The sequence below is a fragment of the Nanorana parkeri genome, unplaced genomic scaffold (assembly GCF_000935625.1).
Source record: "Nanorana parkeri isolate BGI_ZX_2015 unplaced genomic scaffold, ASM93562v1 scaffold1355, whole genome shotgun sequence".
NCBI classification, from domain to species: Eukaryota; Metazoa; Chordata; class Amphibia; order Anura; family Dicroglossidae; genus Nanorana; species Nanorana parkeri.
Genome location: NW_017307623.1, coordinates 266941 through 285109, shown reverse-complemented (window position 1 = coordinate 285109; position 18169 = coordinate 266941). Strand labels below are relative to the sequence as shown.

At 40.0% G+C, this 18169-nt stretch overlaps 1 protein-coding gene across 1 annotated transcript in view; it reads left to right on the top strand.

Moving 5' to 3' along the window:
- The first annotated feature begins 3103 nt into the window (after nt 1-3103).
- Nucleotides 3104-18169, top strand: part of EFNB2 (ephrin B2) — a 46759-nt gene continuing 31693 nt past the window's right edge. The window contains exon 1 of the mRNA XM_018569558.1: nt 3104-3275. Within this exon, the coding sequence (XP_018425060.1) occupies nt 3154-3275 (122 nt within the window). The 5' untranslated portion in view covers nt 3104-3153. The remainder of the gene's footprint in view (nt 3276-18169) is intronic.

The following is an 18169-nucleotide window of genomic DNA, read 5'->3' as shown; positions in this document are numbered from 1 at the left end:
TGTGTCTGCATTTATTTTTGCACTTGCATTTATTTTTTTATTTTTTTTATTACAGGTATTTATATAGCGTTGGCGATTTTACGCAGCGCTTTGCATATTGTACATGCACAGCAGTCCCTGCCCTGAAGGAGTTTACAATCTAAGGTTCCTATCTCACATGCATACATACAGGGCTGATTTGGGTAGGGGCATATAAACCTTCCGGCATGTATTTGAAGTATAGGAGGAAACTGGAGTACCCTGAAGAAACCCACACAGGCACAGGGAGAACATGCAAACTCCATGCAGATAGGTTCCTGACCAGAATTCCTTGTTTTTTAAATTCTGCTGTACACAGTTGGTTGTTCAAACATTTGGCTCACTTCGCTAAGTGAAAAATGTTCTCCTGCAAATCACTCCATCTTTATATCTTCATGCGTGGCATATACAGAAATGTAGAAATAGGAAACACCCAAGGACTAGATGTTGGAAGAGAATTCAGCTTCACGGAACTAAGTGAGAAATGTTCTCCTCTTAGTAAGTGTCTACACATGTATCAGCCAGTTACGTACACATTGAATGCACAGTATGGAACTATCTTCAGTACAATTGGAAGAAGATCTGATCAGCTCAGTGATTGAGTTGAACTTATCAGTGATTGAGTTGAATTTATCACCCCATTTACAATCCCTTTAACTCTTGATAGAGTCACTGTTACAATGTAAAAAATCTGAGTTGATCTAGGTCCATTCTAAATACACAGTGCTGCTTTTCAAACATTTAAGCACTTATTGTATGAATAGTACACTTTTCATGTTAATGTGATCGGATCCCTAGCTCGGCTGTGAAAGGTTTATACCAGCCATTCTCACCCAAGGTTCTGTAGACCCCTGGGGTTCCTCCAAAGGCTGCTAGAGGTTCCTTCAACAATGAATACATTCTGTCTCTAAGTAATCATTGGCATCAATGATCTTTTTAGATGTCTGTAAGAAGGGCAGTCTTCCATCCAAGAGTGTCTTTCCACTGACCGTTAATGTAAGGGCGCCCTCCCGTTGACCACCGATGTAAATGACCACCAAGCACACTGATCACTAATGTAAGGGGACACGTCGATCATCACCGTCTGTGTATCTTTTCAGCCCATTATTATTCCTTAATTGTATGGTTATTATTAAAGATGTTATGGGGTGTTAAAAAACAAATAAATATCCGCTCAGGGTCTCAAATACGCTAGGCACGCCGCATTTTTAAAATTATTTTATTATTAATATTATGTTCATTGTCATTAGTAATAGCATAATCATTATCATCATCATCATCGTTATTATTGTTTTTTGTTAGTATTTTTATAGTTACTGCAACTTACCAATCTTTATAATGCCTTTCTGAGCTGTAGATGTAATAATTTAGCAGGGGTTCCCTGATACATAAGAATGATTTCAAGGGTTCCTCCATGTTAACAAAGGTTATTGTTATCATGATTAGTATCAGAATTATCATTATGATTACTATTATTATTGCTGTTTTTATTTTCATCATTATTATTTTACAATATTATATTTCCAGTGTACTGATCATGGTCATGCACTGTGAGATGTAGATACCATCATTTAAAAGGGGTTCACTGAGACATGAAAACTATTGCAAGAGTTCTTCTATGTTTAACAATGTTATGATTATTGTTATTATTATTATTATTATTATTATTATTATTATACAATATTATCTACATTAAAATGATTTCAAGGCTTCCTCCAGAGGTTATTATTATCATTATTATTATCATACAATCTTGTATATAAACTTTCTGATCATGATAATGTGATGTAAGGTATGGAAATCATACTATCAGGGGGGTTCCCTGAGACGTGACATGATTTGAAGGGTTCCTCCATGTTATTAAAGGTTATTATTATCTTACAATATTATATTTACAACTTTCTGATCATGATAATGTGATATGAGCAATGGATTTCATAATAGTAGGGGGTTCCCTGTGACATGAAATGATTTCAAGGGTTCCTCCATGTTAATAAAGGCTATTATTATCATACAATATTATACTTACAACTTTCTGATCATGATAATGTGATATTAGCTATGGATTTCATAATAGTCGGCGGTACCCTGAGATATGAAATTATTTTTGGGGTTCCCTGTGACATGAAATGATTTCAAGGATTCCCCCATGTTAACAAAGGTTATTATTATCTTACAATATTATATTTACAACTTTCTGATCATGATAATGTGATATGAGCTATGGATAATATTATAATATTAGGGGTTCCCTGTGACATGAAATGATTTGAAGTGTTCCTCCAGCATGTTAGGGGCTGAGAAAGGCTGATTTAAAGGGAAGGTGTCTACCTTGTTTACCCATTGAACGCCCTGTGAAATTACCATGCATTAATCAGAATATATTGAATGAGAGGCTCGGAAACAAGCGAGGCTTGTGTATTTGGAGGGTAAGGGTATGTGTAAAAAGTTGTGGATGTCACCGGGTCACGTAATGAATATTAATGAAGACTATTCGGGATGCTGATGAGTTCATACTACATCGTATGGGAGGTCTGTACCTGTCACACACAATACTCAGCCCGAACTGCGCTGGAGCGGCGGGCGGCTCAGCCAATGGGTGTTAGGCGGGCGCCGGCCAGCCAATGAGCTGGGCGGGACGGAGAGGGTGGGCTGGGTTTATAGGCACAGAGCCGTGTGCTGGCCGCGGTTACTTTAGTTGAGTGTGTGGAGAATGAGATGACAGAGCGGAGGAACTGAGCCCATGTCCTGGCAGCTACCGGCACCCACCGACGGATTAATACCCGAGCCGTTCTCCTAGGAGGGGGGATTGCAATCCGCTGGATTCATTGTGATCGCTGCCATCGTCGGCTGGTTCCCCAGGATCACTTGGACACATAAGGGCTGATGACGGATCCCTGTTCCCTCAATGTGGGGTTATGCTATGCCTTAGGAGGATACAGTATATATCCAGCTTGGAGTTGATGTTTGATCGTTCATCGGGAGTTACAGTGAATCCTCCGGAGTGAGGACTGAGCAGCACCGCCGCTCTCTTTGTCATAGTCGAGGCTTCAAGTGCTGGGACTGCTGTGCCCCCTCCGTGTGATCGGGCACCTTGTCTGGATAGAAGGGCTCCGCATTGGATCAGCCTGTACCATGGCACTCAGCAGGGACTCGTTGTGGAAGTACAGCTTGGGAGTTTGGATCCTGTTGATCAGGACTGCTATCTCCAGATCCTTAGTATTAGATCCCATATACTGGAATTCCTCCAACCCCAAGTAAGTAGAGTCCGGCTTATCTGTCTGTCTGTCTGTCTATGTGACTGTGTATGTGTGCTGTGTATGGGCAGATCGCTGTATTGGAAGTGACAGATCACGCAGCTCCTTGGCAACTGCTGGACGGCGTGCAGCGCATTCCTAGACCGGCGCGTTGTGCGAGATCTGGTGCCCGCACCATAGGATGGTGGTAGTAGAGGGAGAGGAAGCCGCATTGCACCCCCGGAGTTCATCAGCCAGATCCGGGGTCACCGGAGTGCGGGGAGTCTCGCTTCTCCCCTGCACGTCCTCAGCCTGGAGTGTCGCACATAGAAATCCTAATGGCCGCTCTATTATAGACTTCATTCATGTACAGGGGGTGGGAAGGGGCATCTGTGCCATCAGTCCCGTACCATGTCACTAGAAGAGCCGCCCATCAATGTGTCCCCTGGGCTGGGGGACTCCGGGTGACACACTGGGAGCCCTTCAGCTTCCAGCAGAGGCTGATTTCCATACACACACAATGCAGCTCTCTATGGCCTGATGACCCACACCGACTTCATTCCGGGGAAACTTTCTTCTCTGGATGGTGAGCACTACAGGTCCTCTTCAACCTTCCCATATCATCAGAAAACACTGGGTTCCCCTTAATTCTATAGAGAGCTTTGATTCTTGCCATGGTTCATTCCTTGCTTGAAAAACCTCGTGTGACCTAATCAATATATTTCAATTTCTTCCTTTATAAGTTACAGAATTATAACACCACTCCGCCAGCGTTTTGTTTTTTCCCCCCCATAGAAATTCCTCTTGATATCAGAGGTCCTAGGTGATAGTTTTTGGAGACATTAAGGAGTCAGAAGGTTAAGAGTGTGCACTGTTTGCCTGGCCCAGCTCTCTTTTGAACTGTACTCAGGGATTATCAGCATATCACTAGACGGGCGTCTTTGCCATTTACATGACACTGTTATCGATAATGCCTCCAAGAGCCTGGAGTAGAAAAGGTGGCTGGCCTTTCCTTCATCCCTTACTTCACTTCTGATATATAAAAGTCCATGTAATAGGAGCACTTCGCTCGCCAGCTCTCTATCCTTGAGCTTGTTTTCATCAAAGTGATTTTCCGCAGTCCTTTACCTGCCAGAAGGTTGAGGAAACAGTGGGGCTCTGACATTGCACAGCCAGGGGAGAAGCACCTTTTCGTTTTAATGGCATATAATAGCAAGCTTTGATGTAGAGTGGGCATGATTTCTATTAAAAAAAAAAAACACTTTTTTTTTTCTTTTTCTTTAGCACCAATGATTTCAGGTAGGGACTTATTTCACCCAAAGACCTGCAGTGACATAGTCCTTCTCTCAGTAGGCTACTTGTGTATTTTTTTTAATTTTACAAATCACCATTATGCTACCGAATTGGCAAATCTAAGCACCCTTCGTCCCTCCAAATCCATTGGGTTCACTTGTTAGATGTAATGTTACATTTCAAAAACAGTGATCAAATCAGGCCTACAGAGGTCAGTCTTCCAATGCACATTGCTCAGTCCTGCTCCTTCCAGAATCCTAATGTGGCTGTTTTCAGCCCCCAAGTTCTAGTATTTGATTGTTTTTTTTTTAACCATTTTATTATTCAAAAGTGCTCGGTAACCTTTTAGGTTCCTGCACATGAGCATGTTAGTCTTTTTGTGTCTAATAAGATCGAGCCTCATTTATCAGGCGATTAAACCTGTGCTGGAGAAATGTAATATTGATTGGTGGTTGAGGCACAATACTGACAGTTTTTATTGAAGAATCTTTGATAAATCAAGCCATGCTTATAGCTGTGTCCTCCTGCTAAGTTGTAGTTCATAGGCTTATTTGTAAATAGGTTTTTAGATCTGTGGCTGTGTTGATTACTGGTTTACATAATAATCATAGAAAATGGAGATTGCCATCAATTTCTTCTGGAAGTTAGGACAACCATGAGCATGAGGTGCTGGTTGGAAGCTTTGGCCACCCATTGATTGTTCTTTGGAAGGATTGTGGCATAAATGTACCCCTTATATTGATGTGTGCTTATTTATAAACTCAGATGCCATCTCTGGTGCTCTCCTTATCTCAAGAGCAATAGCAATCAGCCTAGAAATTCCAAAATCTGAGACTGGTCAGCCAGGAGGGTGTCTGTAGAGGTCGCAGGCTGCTTACAAACCTAAGGCCATTTCTGTATCTGACTGTAAGCGACCAGATTATGTGAGAACCATCTCGCGTCTATGGGCACCTACAGGGAATTGTACAGTAGCGCGTAGTCTACTTATTTGCTCTTGTGTTGGAGGATATTAACCCTGAAGATAGTACGTGCTTGTGCTGTTGGCTAGTTGGGGAATTAAAACATGCAGATGTATTTTTACATTAGGTGGACATTAGCTGAAAGTATCATTTAATAATAAATGTAATTTTCCACTTTGGGGATCAGTGATTAAATATGAATGTCATTGCTGCTCTGATGAGATGTGAATTTGGTACATTGGTCTTGTAGAAGCACATTAAATCTATGACTATGGGGGATATAGTAGGGTAATAACTTTTCATTTTGAGTTATAAAAATGTATCCTCACTCTTCCATGTAATTAGAAGATTGAGGACCTCTTCTCCTCTAGTTTTATATTCTGGCCCTAGAAAGCAATATTATGGGGATACATTATACTCATGGCTAAACAGGGCTGTGCTTGATTAGCCGCACACGATATAAAATACATTCTTCATAGTTTGTCGGCTGTCACTAGCGATATTGTTGTGAAAAAAACATCCCTTTTAGGTTAGATGCAGAATCTGGTGCGTGCGTTAGATAAAACACAGCCCTGCCATTAAAATGTACGTTTCGTGCATATGTCAGGCCACTGCCTTCACGTTACTTATGCTTGGCTAATATTCTGATGCACATTAGATAAAAATAGAAACCCGACACAGAAGTTCAGATTACATCTGGATGATTTCTTTTTTGAATTCTAATTGAAGCCTACATTTTCCTGTAATTTCTTTCTTTTTTTTTTAATGTTATCAGTAGATAAATTATAAGAACAAGATGAGGATGGCTGGATTAATAACCATGATGTGGTTGGCCTATTGAAAGCAGACTTCTCACTTGCATACTTACACTAGACAGCCAGCCATTGTATACTTGAGTCGGGTTTTGTAGGTAAACAAATGAACATTCACTGCCATGTGAATACCCCCTTGAACTCTGCTCCTCAGTTTGCATTTAGGTTAATCTTGTCGGTTTTAATATAGAATAGAAAGAAAGGCCAAAGCACCAGGGGTGGAATTGTTGCTGCTTTTACATGCACATTCCTCACATTTTGTCAGGATCATAAAGTGAAGAGGTAATGGTCCTTTTTCCGAGGGACAACTGAGCCAGCTCTTGAACAAAGCACCCGCTGAAACCATATCTCAGCCTCTGGTAAACTGCTGTAGACAAGAATTTATTTAGGAATTCTTTCCCTTGGGATGGCCCTTTTAACCCTCACAATTACCATCCAAAGCTGGAGAAACATAAGCTCGGCCTAAAGTAGTTTGCTATGCACTTACCTTTTGCTTTTCAGTCACCCGTACTTTTGCTGATGGCACTCGCTGGACTAATGTGAACACCTTTATTTCATTATCCTTTCCACATTGTTCGGACACCTGCAAAGCACATCAGGCCCCACCAAGTATCTGACATGCAAGTGCCCCCAGAAGAGGCTGCGATTTAGATATATGGATTCCCTTTTATGTTTTCTGTTTGGTTCAACTGGGGTTTAATTGTTACATTATCTGTTGTAATTATCTCCAAGCCTCTTATCTGTAAACCTCGCTCAGGTAAAGCACTTTGCAGCCACAATCTTGAGATAATTACTGATTTCAACAAAGGTAGAGAACAATGCCATTTATTTATTTTTAGCTACATTCCGTCTTGGGCCTTATTTACTTATCTTATTACCCTAAAGAGAAAGGTATGATGAATCTCAAAGATGTTTTTGGAAGTCAGGCAGTTGTTTGGTATCGATTTGTGCTTAGGTGTGTAGAAAAGACCATGCTACTATAGATGATACTAGTGTTCTCTTTAGAATAACACTGAGATCTATCAGATGCATTTATATGGGGGACTACAAGTTGCCTTACTGAGACGTAAGGGTAACTGGAGAAAGTAACCGGAGTGCTTTCCATAAGTCTTGTTTTACTTGTTGATCTGTTTGTTGAACCAATTTATTGAAGGTTTTACTTTCAGCTCATCCATCTTCCCTACAGATCCACAGTGTGAAATGACTCCTAGTTATTGCATGCATCTGCCGGTGGAACAAAGCACACTTAGGCAGTTTTGTCATTCGTCTTCTGTTGTAACCTCTATTTTAAATGTCATAAACATCGAGAAGTCGTCAAAGAAAGATCGGAATACAGCAAATCCCGAGATAGCAATTACTTTAGTTCCTGCTAGTCGTTTCAAAAGTAGACCTTTTCTTTTAACTATTGTTGTAACTACAGTATGCAGACCTGCAGCAGGTTAATTAGGCCTGAAATATGTTGCAAATAAAGTTGTTACATTTTAATTGGTAAATTAGTAAGCGATGTGGATTTCTCGAGCGTGGACAAACAATATGTCATCGAGTTGCATAATTAAATCTAGCTGCAAACTTAGTTTGAAAAACAGACATAGGTCCATCAAATGTAACCCTTCGCAAATTACAACGGCATAATTGAATCACGTTATCTAGTTAGAAGCTGTTTATTTGTATCATTTGTAATAGGCCGCACTTTCCAAGAGCTCAAAGGGCAATGGCGACTCAGCTGCTGTTTAAGTGTATCCGCTCGATGGTTTGCATTTTATTGCAAGCTTTGATTACAGGCTTATAAAACTGCCTTTGCTTCCCTGTTTGAGCCCAAATTACGTCATGATTGCTAGGCAAATAAGAAGTGAAAAACTGTCACTTTGCTGGTGGTAATCTATAGTTTAAAGGCAATTCTACACACGTAAGAGCACAGAAATGCTGTAAAGTAGGTCATGCTTGCGTTTATTTAGGAGAAGTTTAATGACAGCGTTTGCGGGGTATCACTTGTCCTGTAACCTACTTTGCTGTGCTCATGCTCTTAATGATATGCAAATATGCCATGGATAACGGCATAATATTTTAGGCATATTTTTAGCACGTAGCAGTAAGACGTATCCCTCAAGAGTCCCTCTTCGAATTTCTGGCAGCCATTTTGAACCTATTTTGTCAACATTTATTATATTCAAACCCACAACTGAGAAGGAAGAAAACTTTCAATGTTTTAGTCATTTCGCTGAGGCCTTGCATATTGGTCCAGGCCACAAAATGTCACCCTAATCTCTTTTTCGTTAATAGAGAGGGCCACACTTCTATCACCACACGAAGGTACTGTTGCGTTTTTTCCCGTAGTCATCAGATGCCTTGCACTTGAAGAAAGTTGCCTTCATGAAAGCCAGTTATTAAACTGTTCATGTGGGCCTAATCTTTTCCTTCCATGGCTGACATATGGTAAACCTGTTTTTCAGGTCAACTATCATACATTTTAATAGACTTTGCATGAGCTCATTCTTTGTGTGGTATTCAGGTGATTAAAATGGGTGTGTACCAGGGTTTAAAATATTTTGATTCAGATATGCAGATTAATTGGCCTGCGTCCAGATCTCAACTCTTGAAACATATTTTTCTTTTCTTTTACTCCTGTAGTATAGGAAAGTAAATGGTCACCATAAGAAAAAAAAAAAAAGCTTGGATAAGCTCCTGTGGCTGCATTGTTTCCTTAGAGTCCGACAAGACAAAAGACGTGAGCAATTTGGGCCTTGTCTCATAAAGAAAAATGTAAACCATTCACACATCTTTCCTGTTCGACTTGTTTAATTCTTATTTTAAATTCAGTACCACACTAGCTGTGTGAAATCTGCTGATTTCTTTAGTAATCCATTTTGTACTGTTCGCTCGGAAAACAAAGCTGACACAATTTGCTTTTATTTTTAAGCAAATCAACCCATGGTCATAGTTAATAAGGGGATTACAACTCCGGCTAGATCTATACAGAGGTGATTTAAATCGAGGGCAACGTCTAAAGAAACTGATCCCTTTTGATTGAAGTCTGCAAGAAAGGCCTAGAGAAACGAACGGCAGTAATCTGATTGTATGGCAATAAAACCGCCATTTTTCTGCTTTCCACAAATTCATGCAATCACAAAAAAATGTAGAGGAGCATAAAGGGTGCAACCATAGCAACACATAGATTAGCTTGATTTTAGAAGTGACACGTATCTGAATGGCTTGCTGGAACGAAAGGCCTTGCTTGGGGCTGTTGTGTATTGTGTGAGTTCTGCACAAAATGTGGAGGCAAGGATTAAACAGTATGGAAAAACAGCTTGTCTGCTTCTGGCTAGGGCTGATAGCCATTTCTAGTGCTTAGCCAATAGTTATATAGATGTTAAACCGACAGTAACCAATCAGGAGCATGCTTTTTTTAAAAATCACTCGCAAAAATGGCGGTTGCTGTTGGATAATCGGCACAGGTTTATATAGTAAAACACTGTAAATCAGGGCTGGACAAATCCCAGGAGCCAGGTAGCCAATGCTCCTTAAAAATTACAGCTTGTCTCTAGGGGGTCCCCGGTTCAAATCCCAGTCAGGACACTATCTGCAAGGAGTTTGAATGTTCTCCCAGTGCTTGTGTGGGTTTCTTTCCATACTCCAAAGCCATGCTGGAAGGTTAATCGGCTCCTGTCTAAATTGTCCCAGTATGTATGCATGTGAGATAGGGACCTTAGATTGTAAGCTCCTTGAGGGGCAGGGACTGATGTTAAGCTCCTTGAGGGGCAGGGACTGATGTTAATGTGCTCTGTGAAAATTGTCAGCACTATATAAATACCAATAATAAATAAACACATATACTTTTTAGGTTTTCTCTAGTTGTCAATGAAGTTGGCTCCTGGATTAGACAGACTGGCTCATTGATTCCATATTGATTTGTCCTCCCGTGCTGTAAATTGCATTGATACTGACTTATAGCAGACAATAGGAGTTCACTTTATCTGGTCATCTAAAGAAGCTTTCACATGTTAGGCAAGTTCAGGCTAAAACAATAGGGTTGATTTACTAGAAGAGTGAATGTTCAGTGTGCATAGCAGATATTGGTGAATAAGGTGATCCCGTGCTCACTTTGAATTCCCAGTTATGTGTCTGGCAAAGTAAAAATAAAACAGGATCTTTAAACTACATTAAACGTGAACACATTAACATATACTGTGCAAAGTGATTGTTCACTTTGCTAAGTGAATAGCCTTTGCTCGTTTAGTAAATCAACCACAGTGCCAGGCAGGCTTAATGAATCCATACTACTTTATCACATTCGTGCCTTAATGCTGATCCAAGCTGTTCTTGTTTGATAACTGTATTCTTTTAGAGTTGATCCTGATTGATGAAGACTACTACTACTACTACTACCACAACACTTTGGGTGCCTTAACTGCTCTTTTTGCTGCTTTATTCAGTAAGCAGGTAGTTATTATCTAGACGAAGATATATTTCTGCAAATTCAGGCATACCAGAAGATATAGTAGTCTTTTTATAGTAATGTCAGCATTAGTATTGGTAGTTGTACTATGGGTAGTTTGAGCGCCAGTTTTGTAGCAACAGGCAGTTGAAGTAGACGGCAACAGTATGTTATTTGTTTCACCAGTAGTGTCTCTCTTTTTGCTGTATGTAGTAGCAGGAGAAATATTGTATTAACTGTTAATAGAGCTTCCAATTCATTGCATTAGAAGTGTTGCTGTAATGCTATGAATTAGAAGTTCAGTATTAAAGGGTTAGTAAACCCTCCTGTTTTTTTTGCATATATCTACTGCTAGCAAGCAGTAGATGTATGCAAAAAGTGTAAAAAAATAAAACGCTTTAGAAGAGGTTAATACTTACCTGTGCCTTCCCCGTGCCCTCCCGTCCGAAAATGTGAAAATTCTCGGGCGACCGCAAAGCGTCATGGGGCGGGCGCTTGCGCAGTTCACATTTTTGTCCGGGAGACGAGGGCAGACACAAGGTAAGTATATGGACGTGTGCACCCGCATGCAGACACCGTGGGACAGGAAGTGCCAGCAAGGACAGAGGAGACAGCGCTGGATCGGCTGGAGAGAAGGCTGAAAAGGACAGGAAAGAAGATCGGATTAAGAGACATCAGTTAAGGTAAGTTCTTTAATTGACATTGAGGGGAGGGAAACATTTTTTTTAACTTTAATGTCACTTTAATGCAGACGCTGTGAATCTTTGCATTGTATGCGTTACATAGTTAGTCAGGTTGAATCGTGTCAAACCCCAAATCAGTAAAAAAATGAGAGATTAGGGTGAAGAATGAGATTAAAGAATATAAATGGAGGCCTTTACAAAAAGAATAAAACATGTCTGATTGTGAGCATTGCATTTGAAGGAGTTAAATCCAACATGTCATATTGTATCATAGATACACATTTATCAGGAAAACAGGTTCTTATTATAGTAAGGGAAATGCCTCTCTGTCTGTTTATTATAGGAGATCTTCCGCCTTCTGGAATAAAATAAGGAGGGGGAGGGGGGGGGGATTCACTAGTTTAGGAGCAGTGCAGAATGTCACATTAAATGCATCAGGCTCGGCTTTGTTTAAAGCCATTGGTTTTGTTATGCAGTACAGCAGTAAAACGAAAGATGATTTCCTGACTTCTGCTCTCCTCCTGAAACAGCCCCGTAAAAGCCAGAATGAAAAGACTTTAGCTTTTGTTTTTTTCCCCCCTGCACTTTGTCACTACAGACAGAAGACACACTGAAGAACGACACTGAGAAGGGCTTTAAACTCCATGCTGAGATAAAGTAGTACAGGTGCAGGAGAAGAGAATTCTTGTTTTATAGCCTAAATGGCTGTGTTCTGTTTGAAACGCAATTCTTTACAGTGGAAGAATAGCACAGACGGGGAGAAAACACAGAAGCTAGCACAGTAACTGTTCTGTCTGCACAAATAATCCTAAACACACTTTTTTGATTAAGTGTGTCTCAGATGATTTCATTAAATCATGTTTCTTGGCAGGGAGACTTGGATAACTTTCCAGGATTTTACATCTTTCTTTGTTGCTTGAAACTCAAGAGCAGATACCTTAACATTTCATTTTAGATGCCTTCAGTTATGGTGACAGCGAAGATTTGAGAAAGTCACCTGTAGGAGAGAAAACATTGAATCCAGCTTAACTACTTATCCGAAGATCTTTACTCTCCATCTATCTGTTGAGGTTCTTCATTAAATGTAGCAAAGCAGAGGCAGAGTTTCGGCCGAATGTGGACATTTTAGCCCTTTGGCTGATAAGCTGAAGAGCCCGGTTTGTTTACTGCTTGGATATCAAACAGGATGGAGACCCAAGTTTCCCAGAGACTAAATGTACTTGTGCATGCAGTCATTAAGCAACATTTTCATTTGTCCCATGGATATTTCATGTATGTACATCAGGGCTGGACAAATCCCAGGAGCCAGGTAGCCAATGCTCCTTAAAAATGCCAGCGGGCGCCTAACTTTTAAGGTTCTCTCTAGTTGTCAAAGGAGCTGGCTCGTAAAAAAAAAAGTCCTGCTGGCTCCTGGATTGGACAGACTGGCTCCTGAACTCCATTTTAATTTGTGCACTCCTCATATACATGTATAACTAAACTAAATCTTGGTATGCTTCCATTAATGATTGAGTCAGGTCAGGTGGCCTGTTTGTTGTTTATATACCCAGTTTAACACTGTATTTAAGGGCTTCTCCAGCAGGGAAACTGAAAAACACCTAAGTTAATGTTAGTAAAGTAAAACTTGCTGCTCTATTTCTCTACATTTTATAGAATGGTGGTGTTAGTGGAGGATGGTGGAAAAGAGACAAAAAAAAGTAAAATATGATAACATTAGATAAATAAACTACCTGGAGGAAAATATCTTCTGGCCTCTCTGTTTGATATAAATGGATCAGAAGTTGTCCGTAACATTTTCGGCAAAACTATTATGTAGGAAAGTCTTTGGTCGTTTAACTTCATCTTGGTAAGCTTGGTTAATTTCAGCTCGTTAGTCGGCTTTATTAAAAAAAAAAGAGAAAATGTAAAATATAGATCTAATACAAAAACCAAATTCTTGACCATGAGTCAAAGCCATGTAATAAGTAAATGAGGCAAACCATGGCATTCTGTTCACTGTTAGTTTTATACTTAGTGCATATACGCTTAAGATTCACTAAAGGAAAAGAGCTAATTTAAAAGCTTGATGCTTTGCTGTGGTGTTCAGGAAGGGTTATTCATGGTTTATGGAGGAGAGAACATTCACATGCATGCTGAGCAGCCTTATTGCCTTTTCCATCCTTTCAGATGGAGAATAGTGCATATGTATGGCATTCAAACAACAAAAGCAGTAAAGTGAATGGCGTTGGCCTACATGCTTATTTATACAAAAGGAAGGTTACAGTACTTTAAGAGCTGATGTTGAGCAGCACACTCTCATTTCCTTCAACTCCTGACTATTTTCTTTTCCACATCTGGCCTGTGCCACATCACAAACTCTGTTATGCACCCCACATAAATGCGTCAACATAGCCCAGCGCGAATGCTGTCCGAGGAAGGTGAATTGCATTTCAGCCATTAGCTGCCTGGTAACCCTGTTTATGTCTTCTCTGCAGAAATGACGAAGTATGCCGTTACAGTGCTATTCACTTGTCTGCAGTCATTTAGGGCTATGTGCAATCCACAAGCTCTGGCAGCTTATAAAAAGTGGACTTATAATGTTTCCAAGCATTTAAAATCTATAACAGTGTGAAAACCGACTGCATCATGGCAATCAGCCTATAAAGTAAATTAGAGGCTGATAAACCTAATGAGGCTTTTATTAATGGCTGTGCATTTTGATTAGGGCATAGCAAGCCGTACTGCAAGTTATTTTGAAGGTCTCTTTGTTCTATAACTGCCAGAAACTCCTATAGCCACATCTCTTTTATAGCGAAATGTAGAAACATTCATATGTATCTGTTAGGGCAGTGAGAATCACAGTTGACTTGGATTACCAATTCTTCTTTAAAGAGAACCTGTCACTTTGCATAAAATAGCTCACACTCGTACACACTGACTGCTTCACTATACCCTCTGTGTATAGTGGTTCACTATACCCTCTGTGTATAGTGGTTCACTATACCCTCTGTGTATAGTGGTTCACTATACCCTCCATTCACCTGACATGTGTCTTAATAGCTGTGTAAGCTCCATATTTTGTGTGTCTTGTAGATTACACAAGGTTTTTCCTTTCCCCACTTCACAGTGCATCCTGAGAGTAAGGGCATAGGGTCTGATTCTCCCCCATTCTCCAACCAGGTATTTATGAGGGCTCTGATAGATGCACAGAGCAGGGGAGGGGCATTGCAAAGGTAAGTATCTGTTATTGGACAGGGGGGACAGGGGGTGGCCTCTCAAGAGAACCTGTCATGCCATTCAAGGCACAAATGTGTGATTATTTTTTTTCCAAGGTCACCCAGATATCAACTTGTATTTGCTGTTATTAACAATATTATATCCATAGAAGAGACATGATCTTCTCCCAAAACAGCAGATTTCAACCAGATACACAATTGGGTTGAATTACTAAAGGCAAAAAGGCTGTTCCGTTTGCAAGGCAATTTTCCCTTGGCTTAGTGAATGTGGTGAAACATTACTTTGCAAAGAATAGCCAAAGTATTTTTGCTTGCAGAGTTGGATGAGGGTAGTCAGTAGAAGTTCTGCACATTCACAAGTCAACCCCATTGACTGACTGCCATTACTTCCTTTAGGATTGGGCCAGAACCGGGGGTGTCTTGCTGCCTTTTCTCCTCTCCCTGTTCTGAATATTATAATTAATATTTGTTACAAGTAAATACTGTATATTTCACTGTTGCGACTGTGCACACATGTTGATTGTCATGTAATGTCCAAGGCCACCTTAAAGTCTGTCTATTCAGACCCAATGGGGTGACTGAGTAACATTATAATGAAATAGAAGCACTTTGAGAGCTCTTTCTTTCCTTTCTGCAGTTTACAGTGCTTGTTAGAATGAAGTCTACCCTTGCAGATAAAATGGTGAAAAGGTTGCAACATGGTATCAATTTTAACCAACACAAAGTAGCATTGCAGGTTTCAGTTTCTGGCGTACACAAAATCAGAGAACTTTGGGTAGGTCTGCTCCAAAAGGGTCAGACAAGGGATTTCCAATTCAGCTGGAATCCTATAATGAATGGGAACACCTATAATAATCATTCACACAATGACATAATGCAAAATGTACAGCAGAAGGTAAAGCATTTGCCTAGCTATTGTGAACGCCTCTTTATTCTCTCTGTGACATTACTTTTTTCTTAACTGCCTGGTAACATCTGCCAGTTAGCAAAAGGTAGAAGTGTACAGGATTGCCTGTTAAGACAGTGTGAGTCACACATTGACTCAGTTAATTGCCAGCCTAAATGCATTCTTCTGCCTTATCAGTGGCTTGAAACACACTGTGCAAGCAAAGTATACTAATCTTTAGATAATATTAACATTATTGTCAATGTGATAATCATCAGTTTTCTTTCCTGAGCTTTTTGAGAATCGATTTCAAAATGCAAGACATTTTTCTTCTGTGACGGCCAACACCCAGTATTTCATTGTGCGATATGACTGTTAATTACAAAGCAGCTGATTTAAGGCATGGTATAAATATTAGGTTCCCTTGTTAGCTTTCCCAGGCTGCCGAACCATGCGTTTTTCAATCCGTGTCATGAATATGTGCTCTTTCCCTGAAAAGAAAAAAAAAAAGAAAAAGCCTTTTAATTTGTAGAAGTATCAACAAACTACATATATTCTGGCCTAAATGATGTCAGACACATTACAGTGGGCCAGACAACTCACGCCGCAGTCTGAAGGGGATATTATGAAGGAGACGGGTATTCAAACAAATCTTGCAGGCCTGCTGGAGAGCAGTATTGGAAAATTCAAGGGAATAGAGAAGCACTGTGAACGTACATATTGCAAAATCTACATTTTATTGAAAGTGACACTAAGTAAGAATGGAAAAAAAAGAGCCTATTCTTGGCACAAAGCTTCAGCCAACATAGATTCATATAGATTTGGAGACCGAATATGTAATAGCAGTAGGAGTGTGCAGTTCAAGATTTCTCTTTGGGCTAGTCACAATTAAATGTCATTTTGCGTTACCATTTGGGAGCTTAGCCAGCTTTCAACGTTTCATGATTGGCGTTCATGGTCTTGACTATTGCTACTCAGAAAACCTTAATGTTTTTCTGTGTATGTGCTTAGTGACCTAATTAAAGTTATTTGGTCATTAGTTTAGTAACTGATGCTACTGTCTGAAGAGTCATAAGGGTTTATAACACTACAAATAAAAACTAAATATCCTATCTATCTATCTATCTATCTATCTATCTATCTATCTATCTATCTATCTATCTATCTATCTATCTATCGGACAAATTAAAATGGAATTCAACAGCTAGTCTGTCCAATCCACGAGCCAGCAATAGCATTTAAGGATGCTTGTAAGCATTTTGAAACTTATGCTGGGAGGACCTTTCGGCATGAATCTAAATCCCAGTCCTTTCACATCTTGGCCTCCATCACAGTGCTGCAACCTCTGTCAGTCTCTTCAGCCTTTAACACTTCTGGGAGTGTCGGATACCTGCGTTCCCTACCGCATCTTGTGGCTCCTTCCTTTGACTCTTACTGCGGAGTCCTGTAGTGACAAAGGGTGGATCGAAGGAACCACAAGGCTTGCTGGGGAACACGGGTAATGCAAAAGACACTGACAGAGGCTGCAGTGCTGGAATGGAGGGAAGGCTGGAGACACAGGCTGCAGAGTGCTGAATAATCATCCCTCTTACTGCAAGAAACTGGTTGGTTGATTTATATAGAGACATGACAGGATCTCTTTAATGTTTCAAATCCTTACTATGCATGTTACTATGTATACTGTTTAAATGTATATGTACAATAGGGCAACCATAATTCCACATGAAATATGCAGGCCACTTCCTCCTTTACACTGCTGTACAATGGTTGTGTTTTTTACTGCTTCTCTATTGGGTTAATTAACCAAAGACAAATAGGCTGTTCACTTTGAAAGTACAATTTTCCTTAGCTTAGTGAATAAGGTGAAGTTCTGCTAACCCCCACACTTCATGAGTTAAGTGCCACCTCCAAGGATCAGGTGAGTATCACTTTATTTTCCTCCCTAGACCAAAACAAGCACCTAGCCCTTGCAGTGTGGCTGTAGCCCCACTGCAAGGGTTAATAATAATTTCCCCCAGAGTTCCCCTTTAATATAGAAAAAAAGGCAAGGTTGCAAGTTAAGAAATTGACACAAAATGCCCTTATGGTCAATACTGCAATAATTAATTAAAATATGTTCTCACTGTTCTATACTTTCCCATTCCTTTAAAATGAATGAGTGACTACTGCAAGAACTTGTTGTATTGATGGATATTGTATCAAATATTTCACACTTTTTTTTATTTAACAATGTCATTTTTTTCTTACATTTAATGTTCAAAAAGTTTCTATGATTATATGTGGCATCCATGAACCTCCTGAATGTTTACATATGTTTTGAGTGCTTCATGAATGGACAATGGGGCCGGCAGCTGTGTGTACTAGATGGAATTCATATGTTGCCAGTGTTTATACACTTTTCAGTGGGCCTGCTAGCAGACATTTTCCCTTTAATAAAACGCTATCTATTTGCCTGTCAGAAAATGAATATTTTAACACACCTTTTCATGTTTTGTCTACAAATTCCATCTTTGTTTTTATTATGTTTCAAGAACAAAAATGTTAGCATGCTGAGAGCAGATTGCAGGGCATAGCAATACATATTACAGAGGAGATTCATTTTGTTTCTGATCCTGGGGCTTTGCAGAGGTCATCG